The sequence below is a fragment of the Hesperophylax consimilis genome, chromosome 26, assembly GCF_061612785.1.
Source record: "Hesperophylax consimilis isolate HC1 chromosome 26, BYU_Hcon_1.0, whole genome shotgun sequence".
In the NCBI taxonomy this organism is placed as follows: domain Eukaryota; kingdom Metazoa; phylum Arthropoda; class Insecta; order Trichoptera; family Limnephilidae; genus Hesperophylax; species Hesperophylax consimilis.
In genome coordinates, this window is record NC_142861.1 from 22,017,474 (window position 1) to 22,036,740 (window position 19,267).

Consider the following 19,267-nt stretch of genomic DNA (forward strand, 5'->3'; position numbering starts at 1 on the left):
TTTTTTTTCAAACACGAAATTTATTTACCACACACTTAAATACGTCTATTGTCAAACAAAAAAACATAATGTTTTTATATTTAGTTAGTGTCTATGGCGGGTAGCATAGATTTAATTCGTATTCAAATCTACAGTTTTATTTTGAGATTGATGAAATTTTGCACACCTGACACTCAAGGAAAGAGAACAACTACTACGCCCTCTTTGCCCAACAGGGGGACCTGTATACCTGCATACCCAATTTCTACCGACTTATAAGGTGACCGGATAACTAACTCGTCAAAATTACAATTCAACACACTATAAAAAGTGTATAAATTTTTGAAAAGTGATGAAACAAAAATTAGGTTATATATGTAACTATTTAACCTTGTTTTTGTTTCATCACTTTTAATGACTTTATATCACTTTTTAAATGTGTGTTGAATTGTCATTTTGAGGAGATAAAGTGTAACCTTCTTGATGACATTTTGCACATTTGACGTTCAATAAAAATAACTTTTTTCATCTGATTTTGAAAATCTGTATCTGTGTTAAACCCAGGCAACTTCAAGGGACTTCAGCTAGTACTATAGTAATATTTGTTTCATCTTTACCACAATATAAATGCAGTATTTGTAGGTTACGTCCATTTCTCTGATTAGTTGCATATTTAATCATCCGGAACCGGGGCCATTAGCTGAATCACTAATTCCCGCCCAACTTGATGCCCGAATAATTAAGGCAAGGCGAGGCTACTTTCCGATTCGTTAACAATTCACGGTTCAGGATAATAAAGGAGCTGGCTTTTCGGAAACTAGTTAATAAATTCGTCAGCATTCGTAATACCGGAAAAACTCACACGGGTTGAAATAATGAAGAAAAAAATCGAATGAATCAATACAGAATAAAAAATCGATGCTTCCAAAACCTTTCAACTCCTAGGCCACACACAGAAAAATAAAACTGTTCAATATATATAGAGCATTATGCGCTTAAAAATGGGACTGCAGGTCCTTAACGAATGAGTTGACTGGTTTCGTAACAAACTATCAGTGAAGCACGAATATGTTATGGGGAAAACGGAACACGTGTTCTCAAAAATTATAATGTTTTCGCATTTTCTCTATTATATTTATTAGACCAAGGCCACCTGCGCAAACATATGTTCAGATATATTCTGAATGACTAATATTTTATCAGTCACATTTATAACAGTATTTTTTTTGGAATGGTTTAGCAGAGTTAAGTTTAGATCTGGATAGCCAAATATTTCCAAGCCTTCCCCTTCCCTATCTTTTTCAGCGTCACAACCTCTGAATAGATAATACACAATAGAAAATTGCCTTCCACGTAGATGTGAATGGCAACCAATATCGCCACTGACTTAATACCTTATAGTTCTAGACCATTAAGCGAGCGCTGTGTCCCTTTTACCCCTGCCTGACACATATTGCCATATCATTTGAATTTCAGAACTATTCTGGCGGAATTATTAAGAAACAGTTCTGCATATAAAATTTAAGCAATTAATTGTCGATAAATGACTTTTGGATCACAAAACATATTCACATGGCATTTCTTGTGTTCTTATTTATTCTATGCTTACACACCGACACACCAACAGTATACTTCTATCATTCTATGTCTTCATTGGTTTGAAGTCTTTATATAAAATTCACACGATGAGGCAATGTAGCAGAGTTAATTGCCCTGCTTTAGTGACGTCTGTTGTCATAGGTTATGTTATTTATACATACACACACCATGCTTGACACGAGGTAAAATATCGAAAACTATAAAGGAAGACAATTTATCTTACATATATATGAAGAAGAATGTCGCGGTGGGGTCTGTCGGTTTATTTTTTATACAAATCTACAGTTTTATTCCGAGATTTAGGATATTTCCACACTCTGCAAACAAGAGGAAGGTCATTATATACATAAGTTTTCGCCACCCACCCATCTCCTTTTCCTATCCCTTAACCCTTAAGATGCCGGTGCAAAATGCCAATAGCCCGCCGTACACCATACTTGTAATAACTTCTTGTTTCTTGCTAAATTATGTTTTTGTAAATTATGCGTCTTACCAGATAATTTCGACAGTTCTGAAGAACAATGTGTAAAGTTGTACTTTATCTGTAGAGCTGTTTAAAGCAGCCCTGGCCAACCCAAATTGCACCCCGGGCCGCATTGACGACCTAAAATTTACAAAGGGCCGCGCGTACAGACATTATTGCAGAGGTAATCTGAAAGTACAGTCAGGTAAATGTGAAGAAAACAATACTAAAGCCAGATGTGAAAAGAAAACAAACATTGAACAAACAAAAAATGTATTTTTATAGTAATCAACATGTTTAACAGGGCCGCACGTATGGGCGCCGCGGGCCGCGGGTTGGCCAGGGCTGGTTTAAAGTATCGTTTCTGCATTTTTCCCTTTTTTGAGATCAAGAAATATGATATTTTACATTTTACACCCCTATTTATTTAATTGGAGAAATATATTATCGAAAAGAGTAAAAATGCAGAAACGAAACTTTAGCTCTACTGCAAAACTACATATTTGAACATCCGTCACTGTTCGTCGGGGCCCTAATTGTGTTTATATATTCTATTCTTTGCACGAAGTTTCCCCAGTTACATTCATTACATTTACTTACATTCAAAGAAATGTTTTTTTCTTCTCTTCATTGTTATAAAAAGTATAATGTCATAAAGACATGCAAAAATATTCTTGATATTATATTTTCCAGCTCAATAAGCTTTCTTTACAATACAGATAAGTCGTAGGAGGCTCTCCTGAAAATAGGTAAAGTACTATGACTTTGAAAATGAAAACATATGATATAACGCACTTTTTTGCAGTTAAAATAAACATGTTTGTTAGTGACGAAACGAAATGTAAGAATAATTTAAAGATACATTATTTCCTTGTCAAGTAATTAAAAACAATTACATGCAAAGAGCATTTTTTAACATTCAATAACAACAAAATCAAGGCAAGTGCGTTGAACTAACTCCACGGTGGATACGCCGGCACACTAGGGGTTAAAGCAGAATTTGTTACTACCAAATTGCACACTCGACGTTCAAAATAATATGAAAAATACTGTTCCATGTTCTATTACACGTAAATGAACTGTAAATCAAATCAACAAGAATACGACAGTGTAAAGCTCATTCAACTGTGTTTGAAAAATCACGGGAAAAGTGGAATGAAGGAACAGCCTTCCTTGAATTCCCAAGAATCCCGGCAATAGGGCTCTCGACGAACTTGCACTGTTCACAGGGTGAAATTTCCTCCAAAACGAGATAATCTTTAATATGATTTTGATATTTGCAAACCGAGCACAAAGCATGTGAATAATACGATGAGGACATGACGATTACACCTTCTTGCTACACGACACGAATTCGAATATTGTACTTGCGACAATTTACAATGCAACAAATCATCTTCTTCTTTCCAAGTGTGGGTAAGGCTGTTTTTAAGGAAGGAAATGGATAGTATGTATGATAGTAAAAATGGTAGGTATTATCCAAAACTGTTTCAATACTAAACAACTGTCTATATCTGATTTCAGAAGAAAAAAACTCTGCGTAGAGCCCTGGTAACGCCAGAGACTTCATCTAGTCTTTTATAAAATCCAAGCCAACATCGGTCAATCACACTATTACAAATCGCATTTATGCAATGCGGTGAGACGCCCCGCCTTTCATTCTACCTACACACCACAAGAATAACTTTCATTGGCTAAGCCGCTTCAATAATCCGTAAAGTTTAGTGGTATCTCCACGACTGTTGGCACCCTTCTATACCTGATCTCCATTTGTTTCTATTATCTATGCCTGTATGACGTTGCTTGAGGGCACGAATGAAATTTTACTATCGTGAATTAGAAAATGTTTTGGCACAATGAAAACCTTTTGTTCTTACGGTCGGAAATCATTGCCAGATGAAATTGACAGTTTTGCCGATAATTTGGGTTTCAAAGATGGTTGAAATTCTTTGACAAAGGTAAACAGGACCTGTCTAAAGTTTTCAAATTTCATGCCGTTATTTATGAGACGCCAAATCTTTGAATTGATAAATTTAAGGACCAATCAAAAAGAAAATAATCTTATAATACAGTCCGTGGCCGAGGAGAAAAAAACAACGAATGAGATTCCACAGGTTGCGGGTTCAACTTACGTAAATACAGCATATATTCATCGAACAATACATTTTTTGATTGAAAAGCTGTTCATCTATTTATATAAAGAAGATTATCTGTAGCGGACAGAGATTATTTGATTTTTATACAAAACTACAGTTTTATTTCGAGACTGATGAAATTTTACACACTTGACCTTCAAAATAAGAAGAAGATCTATATCTGATTTCAAAAAACTATATTTAAAGACCGGGAAAAACCGGGGACTAGTTTAAAAAGCAACATAATCATTTTCGGTATTAGTTAAATAAAGAAAATGGTTAACTTGTCGATTTCCGCTGAATGCAGACTATTTAAAAAAAAAATCTTGATTTCACCATAAATATCTAACGGATACACTTATTTAATAATGATATCTGGATGATTTGTAAAGCGCCGTTTTAGTGCAAAATCACCTCAAGTTGGGGGTTTAAGTAAACATGTACAAAATAGATTTTTGGGGCATTAGTTTGGACTATTTTAATAATTTATGCCTATTTCCTAACCTTCGAACATAACTTTGATTGAGAAAAATGGAACTCTAATGCATCTTTTACCATCTCCTACCACATAAATAGTTACCTCTTGTAATAATTAAGGTGAAACCAAGTGTTATTTTTTTTACGTAATAAGCGTTCTGCAGAATTCTACAAGTTTATCAAAAAAAAAATATATATATATATATATTGACTTAAAAGAAGATGCACAGGAACCAACATCGAAAAAAATATTTGCCTGAGCTGTATTAATTTGTATGCAGAAAACTTTCCATTTCAACTGGTATGACAGGATAGAGGTGTTTAATGCACACATTTTAGGAATGAATTAAGGTATGAAAAACAAAATTTATTTCTAGTATACAGCAAGAAAATACAGTTACATTTGTTTCGAACCTCTTGGTAAATCACTGTTTGATCAATTTACGCAATGCAGGTGGCGATTTCTGAAAAGCATTTTTTGTGTAATCATGTAGGTTTGATGCGAGAACTTTTTATGTTTTCCGCCACCAGTTGCACTGAATTTACGTAATATATTGTGGAAAAACTTAAAATATGTATTTCAAAGCGAAAAAATAATGTGGAAACATGTAATTTGATATACAGATTGCATACTTTGTTAATTAATACGTTTACCACATACAAACTAAATACTTTACTTACAATTTTTAAATTTATGTTTTAAATGTTATTTATATTTTACTGTTTATCCTATATTTTTAAGATTTATGGAAAAAAACGTAAATGCGCGAATTTTTTGTGTAAAATGGCATATTATGGCGTGCAATCACTCAAGACGTTTCGCTAAGTCGGCATAATATACTGAAAATCAATCGAGTGGTTTTTAAAATGAAATTAAAATTAAGAATAAAGATGAAGAAAATTAGAATATTACACGAGCAATACATTTTCCTACATTCACAGAAATCATCAATACGTTAAAGCTCTGCACATATTATAATAATTTCTATTTAGGGAAAACCTTTTCACTTCTCCAACTGTATTTATTATGGATCCCGCGGTGAAAGCACTTTCACTGTAATTAAATATTTCCCAATGATCGCATGCAATTCAACCCACGCACGGTGATGGATTCATAAAAACCAAGACAATGAATTGAAAATACGCTGTAATTAAATATCATTTTATTAAATCATCGTTGCGAAGAATTCATTTCATTGATTAACGATTCTAATATATTTTTCCAACAAACAATAATTTAATTAATGTTCAAGAATAATGTGCTGTAATTAAATAATATAAACTAGTTAAGCAATATAAATTTTATAATTTCTTTTAACTTAAATGCATGGTAAACGAATAATAAAGAACCAACCCATAAAAAATATTTTTATAACAATATTATTTTTATACCCTTTCAGACCCGAGCTTTATAACAAACAGTTTTTATTTTTTATTGTAATAATAAACAAAATATATTTTTGAATAATGATCTTTTTTGGAAAAAGCAATACGCATAATTTTCAGTACTGGGTCTCAACAGTGCCAACATAAGGTATCGGTAGAGCAAAATATTTATAGGTAAGCTAACAATCATTGATTATTTGTGATGAAATTTCAATAAACAGTTGACATCTTTTGATAGACATAAAATTTTACGCATTTGGTGCAAAATCGCTTTGAATATCCTTCTAGTCATATAGTATATAATTTACCCAGCTAATAATATTTTTTAAGTAGCTAGTCATGCTCACAATCGATTGAGTCCGGTCTGAAACCTGTAGAAGCATTTTCACCATCCGAAATAAAATGTTTTATGACTTCACATCACTTTTCAAGAGTGTGTTGAATTGCCACCGTCCTGAAGATAGGGGGTAGTATTATGATTTGCCCGGTTACCTGATTATCCTCGCCCTGTTGGTGATCTTCATTTTGTTATATACATTGTAATGCGCACATTGGGTCATTCTCACCAACACAGCGCTATTAAAATATCTATAATTTATGATTAAAAAGCAATCTATTTCAATAATTGCCTCTGTTTGATTTATTGCAGAAGAAATACCTTCTACAAGACTCAATTATTAAAAACAGGTTTTCTTAAATACGTATTTATTTATTAATTCCGAAAGGGCTTAGCATTTCTCTTGGGGCTCATGTAATATCTAAGCATATTGAGTCAAGGTTTGTTTTCACATTGAAGTTGTCAGGTACACGGAATATTTTTTCCAGACTTTTCTTCAAACCTTTAGGGATGACTATACATTCCATCAGAACAGAATGAAGTTGATAACACCACAGCTCTCACAGATTGAGTGGGACATTATTATGTGTGTGGCATACACAAAAAGAGGAAAAAGAAAATAATTTGAAGCAATGTAATATCTTGTCACATACATGCTTTCCTGCTGCTGCGACTCTTGACATAAGTGACATCACCCGACTCAAATATATGACACATTTGGACCAATGAACACGCAATGATTTCCTAGGTTACCCCCAACATCTTTATACACCCACTTGCGCATAATACGTAGGTACTCTTGAAACCCCGGTCTCCGTCAATCAACTCTACATTATACATGAACCTACAATTTTTTAACCGTACATCGTTAAATAGGGTATTTTGACAAGTGAAGTACTGTTAAAGATATGAGGAATATTTAAAGTTATTTCTGCTTGTTCTGATCATCCCTTTAAAAAAACAGTTTTTTTAAATAAATAATGATTGATTTAAAAAAGCAAATTTCTAAACGGTTCACATTAAGTTCTCTCAAGTAACGATCTCAAGTCTGGCGAGTGAGACAGCTCTAAAAAAATACAAACGTTGTCCGGTGTGAGGTCAAAAACGCTCTTCGCACACGGAGAAAAATAAAAACCAAACTAGCTTTGCAAAAAAATGTTTTGCTGTTTTAGCAATAGTTATGGTATTTTTAGCAAAGCGGAGCATCACGAACTGAAGAACATGTTTTGCTAGACTCCAAGTTAATGTTTAGCAAACTAGTTTGTCTAAATCTGCCAAATGTTTTGGAGATTGAAAAGCGCAGTCTTTCAGACAAACGTATTGCAGACGGTGCAAAACATTTAGCAGATTCCATATTGCCGCCTCGGGTTGCTGGACGGCTGGACCTCCGGTCACCGGTGTTAGTTCGACTTCGGCCGTTATCGGCATTGCACGTCCGGTCAGCTGTGCGCTTCGTGAATATTATAGTGCGCAATAGTGCGTTTTTCATCATGGCCGACAAGTTTGTTCGAGATACTCTATCCCTGTGGGAATACGACTCTGCGACGCTCGATAACTTTGAAGGTATGTGGATCGTTATAATATAATCACAGAATCATCATACCCCATCAGTTACATATAACACACCTATTCCAGTCCAGCCAAGAAAAGAAGCCACCAGGGTTGTGACTGTTCCATCCTGCCTGGGTTAAAAGCCATTGCCAAATTGATTCAAATTTAGTTCTTTGATGCAAGTTGGCTTTGGCTTTTGAATTAATCTAACTCCCACTTCAGTCTAAATTCAATGGTGTATTTTAGTTGCTAGTAGATTCTAGTAGATGCTAGTAGATGCTAGTAAATGCTAGTAAATGCTAGTAAATGCTAGTAGTTGCTAGTAGATGCGGTTATTTATATGTGATTATTAGTAGGTACTAAACACCCTATGTTCCTTGTCTATACAGAACAGCTTGATGCGCTCTTGGAGCTGGATGAGGCAGCAGCAACATTGATGGTCGCACCCTACCTCAAGAGTAGCACACCAACATCGGCATCTAGCAGTAGAACTGAGGTTGGTATTGGGACCTTTCAATACCTTACTTTTATCATTTCCTATAAAGTAGATCCTTCTGTAGATTATATTCACTTTTATTTCAAGGAGGTTTTGAGTGAGAAGACATTCGAATACAGGTCAATACTTCATTATTGTTTTTTTCTTAGGAACAGCTGTCAAGACCCTCTACGTCAACTTCGTTTTCATATATAAATGTAAGCAGCAATATCAACTCATCGGAGGAATTTCTGCCGCTATCGTCATTGCGTAAGCATTTAATATTTACTTTATTTGTTATTACTATACCTATACTACCACACTTACTTACCTACTTATATAAGTTTTAGTTTTGTGTGACATTTTTAATCCAATTTGCTTTCTTTTGTTTATATTCTAGACCAAAGCAAAGACGACTATGAGGTTTTGGACGTTTTGGAGGCTGATTAAATTTGCTGGTATCTGTGACCTGAGCTCATCGCATAAGCGTCAGCGATCAAGCGACAACGACTCAACCTGCATTGCAAAGGTAAATAATAAATAATCCAATATTTCTCTCTGCCAAAATTCACACTGTGAATAACTCAATTAGACCCTACAGAATCTATACTGCCCTATAAAACTGACTGCTACTGATTTCAGGAACTATTCAACATCTGTCGAAAGATTATCCCAGCCTGCATAAGCAACAGGACACTGAGTCCGATGGCTAGGTCAAAGCTAAGGTATTGGACCCATCCTTTTTTGTCATAATTTTGTGTTTACAGGAAGATCTGTAATTGGGTTTTATTTGTATTTTTTATCATGTTTGTATTTATATATGTAATAATATCTTTAAATTTTCTTCAAAAAAATAAATAAATAAATCTGTTTTACTAATAATACATGCAATACCCATTCAGAATTCAGTCAGAGTCCACATTTTACTACATTTTAGCAGATGTTTCTTGTTGTATCTCAATGAATATTAATCCTTAATTGTCTTGATGAGCCAAGCTGTTATAATTTTGCCATTGTTGTATTTGTAATGTTGACCTGTACATAAATGTATTAAAATTTTCTACCTAAAATTTTAACAAAGTGTTTTCTGTACAGCATCCATGGACAAGATAAAGCAGTAGTAATATGTTGTGCAGGTCTTAAATAATGTTCTTCAGGAGCTGCATAATGTTTAGCTGGTCTTTAACAATAAAGTATTTGAAGGTTTGCAATATGTCTTGCTAAACTACCAAACCATTCTGTAACATTAGCAATACGTATTTTGCAGTACGTGCAATATGTCTTGCTAAACTACCAAACCATTCTGTAACATTAGCAATACGTATTTTGCAGTACGTGCAATATGTCTTGCTAAACTACCAAACCATTCTGTAACATTAGCAATACGTATTTTGCAGTACGTGCAAAAGGTTTTGCTAAAGCTGCAATACGTATTGCACCTTGTTTGCAATACGAGTTTTGCTAATTCTGCAAAAGGTTAGTGTGTCCAAATGGTCATGCTCTGGTTTGCACCAGCAATAAAACCTTTTGCTATTTTAGTAATAAGTTAGACTTTATTTCTCTCCGTGCACGAACATATTATATTTTTTATATAAAACAAACACTATGTAGGTATAATTTGAGATTTTCACGGTCAAAAGTAATCTTTACACTTCATTACACATCTGCCCTGCTGATGGACACTGCAATGCTGTCCGAAACGTTGGCTAAATAAGGAGATCGCAACACGGCATAATACCCTAAAAATAAATCACTATAAAACACTATACACTTTTTATTATTTTATGGTTTCGTTTAAACCAAGTTTCTTCAGGGTATAATAATAACTAAATTCTAAGAGAGAGTTATCGAATGTATTATAGGTAAACAGACAGAGGGAGAAATAATATTACATACCATAAAATAAAAATTCTAGACGGAGACAAAATATTTCAAAGAGAGAGCAAATTGATAATTAATAAGTGGGGGGAGACAACAATACAAATCTAATCACAATTAAATATACAAACAACAGTTAATGATTAGATTTATATTGAAAAATCAAACCTACGGTGATTTAACAATTTAATAAAAATACAATAATTACATTTAATAATAATAATTTAACATCTCAGAAAATATAATACATAGGTATATATAATATCATGGGATGGGATGGAACTGTTTTTCTCGAGTATCTGTTCAATTGAAACCGAGACTCGAGTTGGGCCATATCAAGAGTCAGAATAATAGAAGAGTATGTATGAGACGATGCATGAATGTGAATGAGGCAAGAAGTGTGTGCCAAGACCGAGTTGTTTGGAGGTCCGTCCTCTCTGCCTACCCCTCCTGACGTGATGGTCAGTTTGTTAGTTAGTTAGTAAAATGATTAGATTTGTAACCATAAAAAGGTTGTATTCCATGATTGCAGTATTTTTATTTATTTATTTATCTATATAAAGTTTTTTATAAGTGGTTTTTCGATGCCTGTCTCACTAGGGTAAACCTGTGTCGAGACAGACATAGAGTACATCGATATATATACATATAGTTAAGTGAATATCAATAAGGGTAAATAGAAAATATAAAAATAATACAAAATAATTTCAATACAATCAAAAGAACGATTGGGTTAATCCTGTTAAGATTGTGTTCATTATTAGTATGTGGGAAAATATAAATAGATCATTTTAATTAAGTTTGAATTTGGTCGTGTGTAAATAGTACTTGTTATCTATGTGCAATTTGGTTTACATATGCTTGCAATAGTGGGACGCCCTGTGATTGCAATCCATTTCTTTATTTCGTGTTTAAATTTTGTCATTGTTTCTAATTGTCTAATCGTAGTTGGTAGTGTATTGTATAGTTTGCAAGCTATGTTTTTAAAATGTCTTTGGCCGAATGAGGTTTTAGCAAAAGGAGTTTGAAGAAGTTCTTTGTTTTTGGCTCGGGTATTGTGAATAGTTTGTGTTGGTTTGTATAGTGATTTATTGTTCTGGTGTAAGTTGACCAAGATGGATCTTGCATACAGCTGTTTTATGTCCATAACATTGATAGTATTGAAGATCGTATCAGTGCTGGTAGAAAGAGGAACCTTAAGGATTATTTTAATGATTAATTTTTGTGCTTTTATAATGGGGTCAAGGGCACTAGAAGAAGCATTACCCCAAGCTAGAATTCCGTATTCTATGTGTGATTGGCATAGTGAGTAATAGACTGATTTTAAAAGTTTAAGGTCAATAAAATTGCGTGTTTGTTTGAAAAAGTATATAGATTTGCGGATTTTATTCGTGGTGTTATGAATATGTTGTTTCCAATTAAGATTTGTGTCAAAAGTTATACCTAAATATTTAATATTGTTTACTTGTTCTAAGCATGGGCAGTCACAATTCCGGTTAAGGGATGAATTTTTGCATCTGTGTATTTTCAAAGTTAGACTTAGGTTTGACTTTGGGATATTTATAAGTATATTAAGAGTTAGTGAATTAGAGTCGAGCCAAAGTATGATTTGTAACCATAAAAAAGTTGTATTCTATGATTGCAGTACGATTTGTAACCATAAAAAGGTTGTATTTCATGATTGCAGTATGATTTGTAACCATAAAAAGGTTGTATTCCATGATTGCAGTATGATTTGTAATCATAAAAAGGTTGTATTCCATGATTGCAGTATGATTTGTAATCATAAAAAGGTTGTATTCCATGATTGCAGTATGATTTGTAATCATAAAAAGGTTGTATTCCATGATTGCAGTATGATTTGTAATCATAAAAAGGTTGTATTCCATGATTGCAGTATGATGTATGATAGATTGGTAGGTCGCTCACCCCATCCCCGTCTTCGATGATGTCGGAGCCGATGGAGGCGAGGGTGGTCCACTTGCAGTTGGGCGGCGCGCGCGCCGCGCAGCGCTTGTGCGCCTTGCACTTGCACACCTCGCACGACAGCCCGTGCGGCGGCACGCCGTGCAGCGCCTCGCGGCATACGTTGCAGTAGGTGGGCCGAGCGTGCGACGTCGCGTACCTGCACAAAATATTATTAAAAATACACCAATTCCTACAATTGAAATAATTTGCATACCGAAATGGTGACCCGTGTGCGAGTCCACGCGGCACACCATCGCGCTAAATTGCCCTTTAAAATTCTCCAGAATAAGAGTTCAAAAGGATATGGTTTAAAAGGGAGATAATATGTAAATACGATAGTTAAAGGAAGCGTGTTTAAAGCATGACTTATTTAAAATTAATCAAAAATCTCTCGACAAATAAAAAGAAACAGTGTAAATTTTTTCATACACATGTTAAATAACAGAACCAAATGTGTTTTATCGGAGCATCCTGTGCGATATTTTTCTATGGAAGGAATTTAATATAATTAATTTTCAACTGGAAATTATCTTAAAAAATAAATAAATATTTTTTAATTATTTAAGTAAGTAAAGTATGTAATAAATAGTGACCGGATAAATCATTAAAATGACAATTCAACACACGTTTAAAAAGTGATAAGTCATGAAAAGTGATAAAAACTGGATAAATATGTTACGTAGGTTAGATTTATATGATAATTTTTATCAACACTTTTAATGATTTAATGGTGTCACTACCGAACTTGCTCGATGGAACGACTCCGAATTCAATATAACGACGCCTGTGGAATCATATTTGGATACCGAAGATACAGCAGCGCATCGACAATGTTCACAGAACAAGGACTGAATGGATTTGCCGGCCTGATGAGACACCGGGTCACTGGAGCCAGGATGCGGCTAATGGCCTCCGCCAATACGTTGGTGACTGCAGCCTACCAGCACCAAGCGCCACTCCTGAGTGAGCGCTGGGCCAAAGCTCACTCAAGACCACGCCCTGCATAGTTGTTAATTTATTCTTTGTCATATATTTTTTTCATTTTTCACATAACTATTGTACAAAAAATATGTATATATATATATGTATATATATATATATATATATATATATATATATATATGGGACGTGTGGGATTGCACTAACCTCCCCACATCCTGGAATAAAAATTATTATTATTATTATTAATTTCACTTTTTAAAGGTGTGTTGAATTTTCATTGTATTGAGTTATCATAGAACCATTTTTTAAAATTTAAAATTTATGATTTATAATTATGTAGGAAGGTAATTAAGTACCTAGTATTTAATCAAGTAGTTAAGTAATTATGATTTTAGAGGAATTTTTGATTTTGATTCATTACATAAGAGAAAATTAGAAACATACTTTTTTGCACGCGAGGTCTATAGTTCACAGAACTACTAGTGTTTTCGGGACAAAAATAGCCATTGATGGAATATACATCATAAAAATGTATTTGTAGGAAATAGAACCTATTCAAGATTGTTTTGTTATATTGTTTCCTTACAAAAACCATCATCAAATAATCGTTCTCTATTAATTCTGGGGAAAAGTTTAGTTCATATTGTGTTCACTGTACAAAAGAGCCAACAAATACAACAGTGTTCCTTGGAGAAGAAAATAAATATGGAACGTTTGTATTTCCAAATGGCGTTCAAAGTTGATACAAACAAGTAAAAACCTCTTTTGAGATTTTAACGCAAAAGAATTATAATGATTTATTTTTGTGGTATTATGCCGGGTTGCGCTACCTCCTTTTTTAGCCAACGTTTCGGACAGCATTACACTGTCCGTTATCAGGGCAGATGTGTTAGATAAGATAAGAGAGAGATAAAGTTTTATGCGCACTTCTAATACGGTGACCGGATAACTCATCAAAATGATAATTCATCACATTTTTAAAAAGTCATGGAAAGTGATGAAACAAAAACTTTACTAACTGGGTTAAGTAGGTTAGGCTAGGTTAGGTTTAATTTTTAATTTTCATCGTTTCTAATGACTTTATATCACTTTTTAAAAGTGTGTTGAATTGTCACTGTGTTGAGTTATCATGGAACCTTCTCATACATATCAGAAATACGAAATAAAAACGAAATATAGAAACAAACCAATATTGGATGATCAGATCTGTGATAAGTGATAAATTAATTGACAAGCGCACACGTCGCATTTGTTTGTATACACAAATATTATTTCTTTTAGTGACCAAGTTTTACAGTGAAATTATAACCATTGTTTTCTTGTTACTTTTTTCGAATTTGATTTATTGATGTCTTGCGACCCCCACTTTGTAACCACCGGTTAGTACAGGAGATTAGTAAATAGAGAATAAACCGAAAAGCAAACCTGTCATGGCATACAACCCTTGCTTCATTCACATTCATACATCGTCTCATAGCCGGCTCTAAGCCAAACGGCGCCTAGCGCGAGCAACTTTTGGCGCTCCTTGAAACCAGTGGACGCCTAGGTAGGTGATCACTGTAATCACTAATCAATAATATTTCTGATGATTTGTATTTTTGTGTAGGGCCGTATGAAAATCAAGGGCGATGCGTTAGGACTGTTAGGTGTTAGATATGATCAGCGCCTTGGTTATTGGCCTGGTTATTGGATTGCTCCAATTGCGCCCGCATAGGGCCGGCCCTGCATCGTCTGATACTTGACATGTCCCGACTAAATTGCTTGAATTTTACATAATCACGTTGCTTCGCGTGATGTTTTATAATGTTATATTTATGGAGTGTAGGTAGGTTCGAGAAGGTATAGAACATTATACGTTTCGTGAACACCTCAGTACTATTATACAATTTGAGAGGCGGGTTTGGGTGCTGTCGTCCCGGGAACCTTTTATTGGATAAACAACAACTCTGTCATAGGTCACCCCAAGTGGTTAGTTATGATTGGTAACTTAGCAGAAGTCACCGGGTTCATCGGATGAGGTTTTTCCAGGTATTGGAGGCGGATACGTCTGCCGACGAACTGTGCGGTTTACTGGATCAGGAGAGGCCGGATAAGGGAGACCCTTTGACCTCTACAGCCGGACTCATCATCACTCCTGGACACATCTCTCATACCTTTTAGGAAAATTATTTTCTCACACTCTCCTGTGTGGAATTAATGAAAAAAAAAACCTCTGCTGAGTCACTTGATCGTGCATAAATTGGTAGTATTTATATAAAAAAATCGCCGTCAGAATTTTTTTGATCAAGAAAAGTATTATGCAAGATTATTACACATCCCATACGCGAACAAGTGATTCGTTCTCCTGATTAAATTGTTCGCGCATCCGTGAAAAAGAATTTTCGTAACTTTGTAACACGAAAAGAGAAAATGCTTGAATGTTAGACTTACATATTACATTTTTATATTATGGACCAATGAATAGATAAATGGAAAGAAGTGTGCTGTAGACGTGTCCGATTATAAGAGGTAAACTAAATTTTTTTCATTGTATTCAAATTGTTTTCAAATATAAGTTATTATTTGTTGAGCTTATAATGAAGTTCATTTGCCTGCCTAGGATTTAAAATGGCTAAATCAGTTTTATTTCTAATCGGCATGGATCACAATTTTAGGGATTAACTGTTCATTATTATTTTTTATATGTGAATACCGCGCAAGAGTCCCAACTGCTCCCAACCATCTGGAGCCGGTGAGACGGTCAAGGCCAGAATTACTGATTTTTTTTTCTTCAATTTTTGTAATATATTGTTTTTTTTTAATGGAATAACTATACCTAGAGGCTATTTTGCGATTAAAAATATCACTTCACGGAACGCTAAAAGGAATGTCAAATTATGAATGTAAAATAATGTGAAGAATTTTCGTAAAATGTTCGATTTTTAAAACCGAACGCTTATAATATTTTTTCGATAAATCGTTTACGTAGTTCAAATTATGGCCTCAGGCAAATGCGTTATATTTTTCGAAAATTTATTTATTATATTACGGAAAAATTGTTCAGTATCAATATAACATCATACGAATGTAAAAAAAGCAGAGATGACACCAAAATGAGAGCACACCACACACCGCACACCGCACACCGCACACCGCACACCGCACACCGCACACCGCACACCGCACACCGCACACCGCACACCGCACACCGCACACCGCACACCGCACACCGCACACCGCACACCGCACACCGCACACCGCACACCGCACACCGCACACCGCACATCGCACACCATACACAAAATGTTGATACGTCGTTTTCCGCAGGGGTAGGTAGAGAGGACGGAACGCCAAACAACTCTTTATTGGCACATGAAACTCCTTGCTTTATTGCTTTATTCCTTAATTTATACATCGTCTAATGCATACTCTTCTGTTGTTATGATTGTCGACATGGCCCGACTCAAGGATTTGGTTCACTTTGATCAAAATAGAAATGTAAAAATAGATTAATAATCGTAAAATCCCTGGCATAATACCTTATCTAGCATCTCGTTCCTCTTTCTTCATATTTTGAAAATTAATAATGTTTTGTCAAATTATAATATAACATCACACGAATGGAAAAAAAAAACACCGAGATGATACCGAAAAAAGAGCTCAAAGCTCAGAGCAAAAGTTCATTGCATTCGAGTTACAGATAAAGACAAGACGATGTAAGGGCAAATTATTGAGACGTTTTCAGGCACGTGAACACGCTTAAAATACATTTCTATCGCTTTTATCTCTTCGCTATATTTGACATTTTTACTTTAAAAAGCGGGGTCATTACACTACCGATTTGCAATTTATTTTCTGTGCTTATCGACTGTACTAGTAGAAGTGAAAAGCGAAAGATTCGCCAAGTGAAACTGTGATGAATTGGGGGAATATATTCCGCAGAGGAAAATTGAAATAACAGATGATTTAGCACTTTAGTTAGGTCGACTCGGGGAAAAAGAAACGATGGGAGAGATAGATCAGCAGAAGGAGAAGGGGAGACGAAAAGAATTGAGAGAAAATAATATCTAATGAAAGTTTGGTGGAAGAAAAAACAATAGAAATAATATAGCGTTGAATTGTTGGATTAAGTTTTTGTATTATTTCTAGCGGTATATGGTATATTGTTTATGGAACATGGCGGTGTTACATTGATTAAAACAAGAAAACCCTAGACGGTGATAAATAAGTCAAAAAAGGTGAAAAAAGGTAGAAAAAAAGAGGTTTCGGTCTGGAGTAAAGTAAAAGGTACAAATTAAAAAAAATAAAAACACTAATCGAAAGAGAGCCTTCTTTTTATTTATAGTGGTCGCATCAAAAATAATATATTTTCATGTGTTATTTCATATTACATGATTTAGAAATATAGCTCGTTCCAGAATGGTTGATACTCTCTATATTTCCCTTGTGAAAGATAACCATTTGCTTGAAATGGTTTCAGCCATATTTAGTGCACAAATCTGAAGAGCAAGGTATTTTCCAACTTCACTCTTTTCTATCTCATTTCCCTTCAGAATCCTTCCAGCTTCAACATATACCCAAATTGGGGATGTCACAGTCCTACTGCATTCGAGCAGTTTGGACACTTGTGCAGCATTCATATAAAACAAAGAAAAAAGCTTGTAGGCAGGTAGTTAATCTTTACTATAAAGCAGAAAATATTTACGTGTGAAGCAGCAAAAACTCTCGAACGGTGAGCTTTGATGACGTTTGCGGAATTTTGAAATAATATTAATTTGATTGTAACACACAATAATAAATAATTTGGTCAGAAATCAGTTGACTTTGAACATCAATGATGTGTTTGAAAAAAAATAAATTATAATTTAAATGTTTTAATCACGACGCGACATAGCGAATAACAATACCCAGTTGTTTGCAAAAAAATCTCGTTTAGCAAAGTAATCAAATGGCCACTTGGAAAAGGTTTCCGTTAAATGCCGATTCTAAGTTACTTTGAGCTTTAAAAAAAAATGTGATTAGCAGAAGACGACTACTATCATGTTAAAGCTTGTCAGCTTATTACAATTTGAGAAACAGCTAAAACGCTCCTAGAATCGGCGTTTAGTAAAAAAATGTAGAAAAAAAAGGCGCTGAATTTCCATTTGATGACAATGTTACATTTGAATTACTGCGAAACAACTGGGCCTTAATAATGAAAACATTAGAATGTTTATATAAAAAAAATTCAGATGAAATCTATATCTATGTATATAAAAATAAATGTTTGTTTGTTTGTACGTCCCGTATAGACTCAAAAACTACTGGAACGATTTCGCTGAAGATTTCAACATTGTTCTTATTAGTGTCAGGAGTGTTTAGAGAACGGTTTGAATGGCAGAAAATGTCGGAGACGTCCGAGGAAGACTTAACGCATTATTTCTGTAATGGAATGAAATAAAAAATACAGTGTGTGGCAAGCCTACGCACGACGGAAGTGAAACTTTTAGTATTCTTCTCTCGCTCTTTTCATTTCATTCTCTCTTTTTTTCTGTCTATTGAAATATTTATAAGTAGCATGTGATAAAAAAAAATAAAAGTTATAAAAATATGGGATTCGAACCCGGGTCCTGCATAACGAGTGTCGAACGCTCTGCCTCTAGACCGCGGTTATTACGTATTCGACCAAAATATCATATAGTCAAAATATCTAAAAGTCGCAGCACGAGAGCATTTTATCACTTTAAAAAAAATTATTATTAAAAAAAATCACAAAAAGAAAAAAAAAATAGTTAAAGCGGGGATCGAACCTCGGTTCTTCACGACGACAATCGGGCGCTTTGCCTCTAGACCGTGAAGCTGAGTTTGGAGAGCGACTGAAAGTAGGTATATAATATTGGCTAGGCTCCTATAGCGAAATGATCACGGTTTTTGATGACGGTCATGAGTTGGTTTTACTCCGGTCCTCGAAATTGCATAACGCGCGTAAAGAAGTTTCACTTCAATATTAAATAACAGAATCTTCAGGTACACTAATTAAACTTTAACCCCCCCCCTCCCCATCTACATCACCCCGAGCACCGTCGGGTACACGTCAGTTAATATTTTGTAAAAATCTC

General features: G+C 34.5%; 1 protein-coding gene across 1 annotated transcript in view; it reads right to left on the minus strand.

The window, feature by feature from the left end:
* LOC149411302 (diacylglycerol kinase eta) overlaps nucleotides 1–19,267 on the minus strand; it is a 608,003-nt gene that overhangs the window by 46,381 nt on the left and 542,355 nt on the right. Inside the window, exon 5 of the mRNA XM_089647677.1 lies at nucleotides 12,210–12,405. Within this exon, the coding sequence (XP_089503803.1) occupies nucleotides 12,210–12,405 (196 nt within the window). The remainder of the gene's footprint in view (nucleotides 1–12,209; nucleotides 12,406–19,267) is intronic.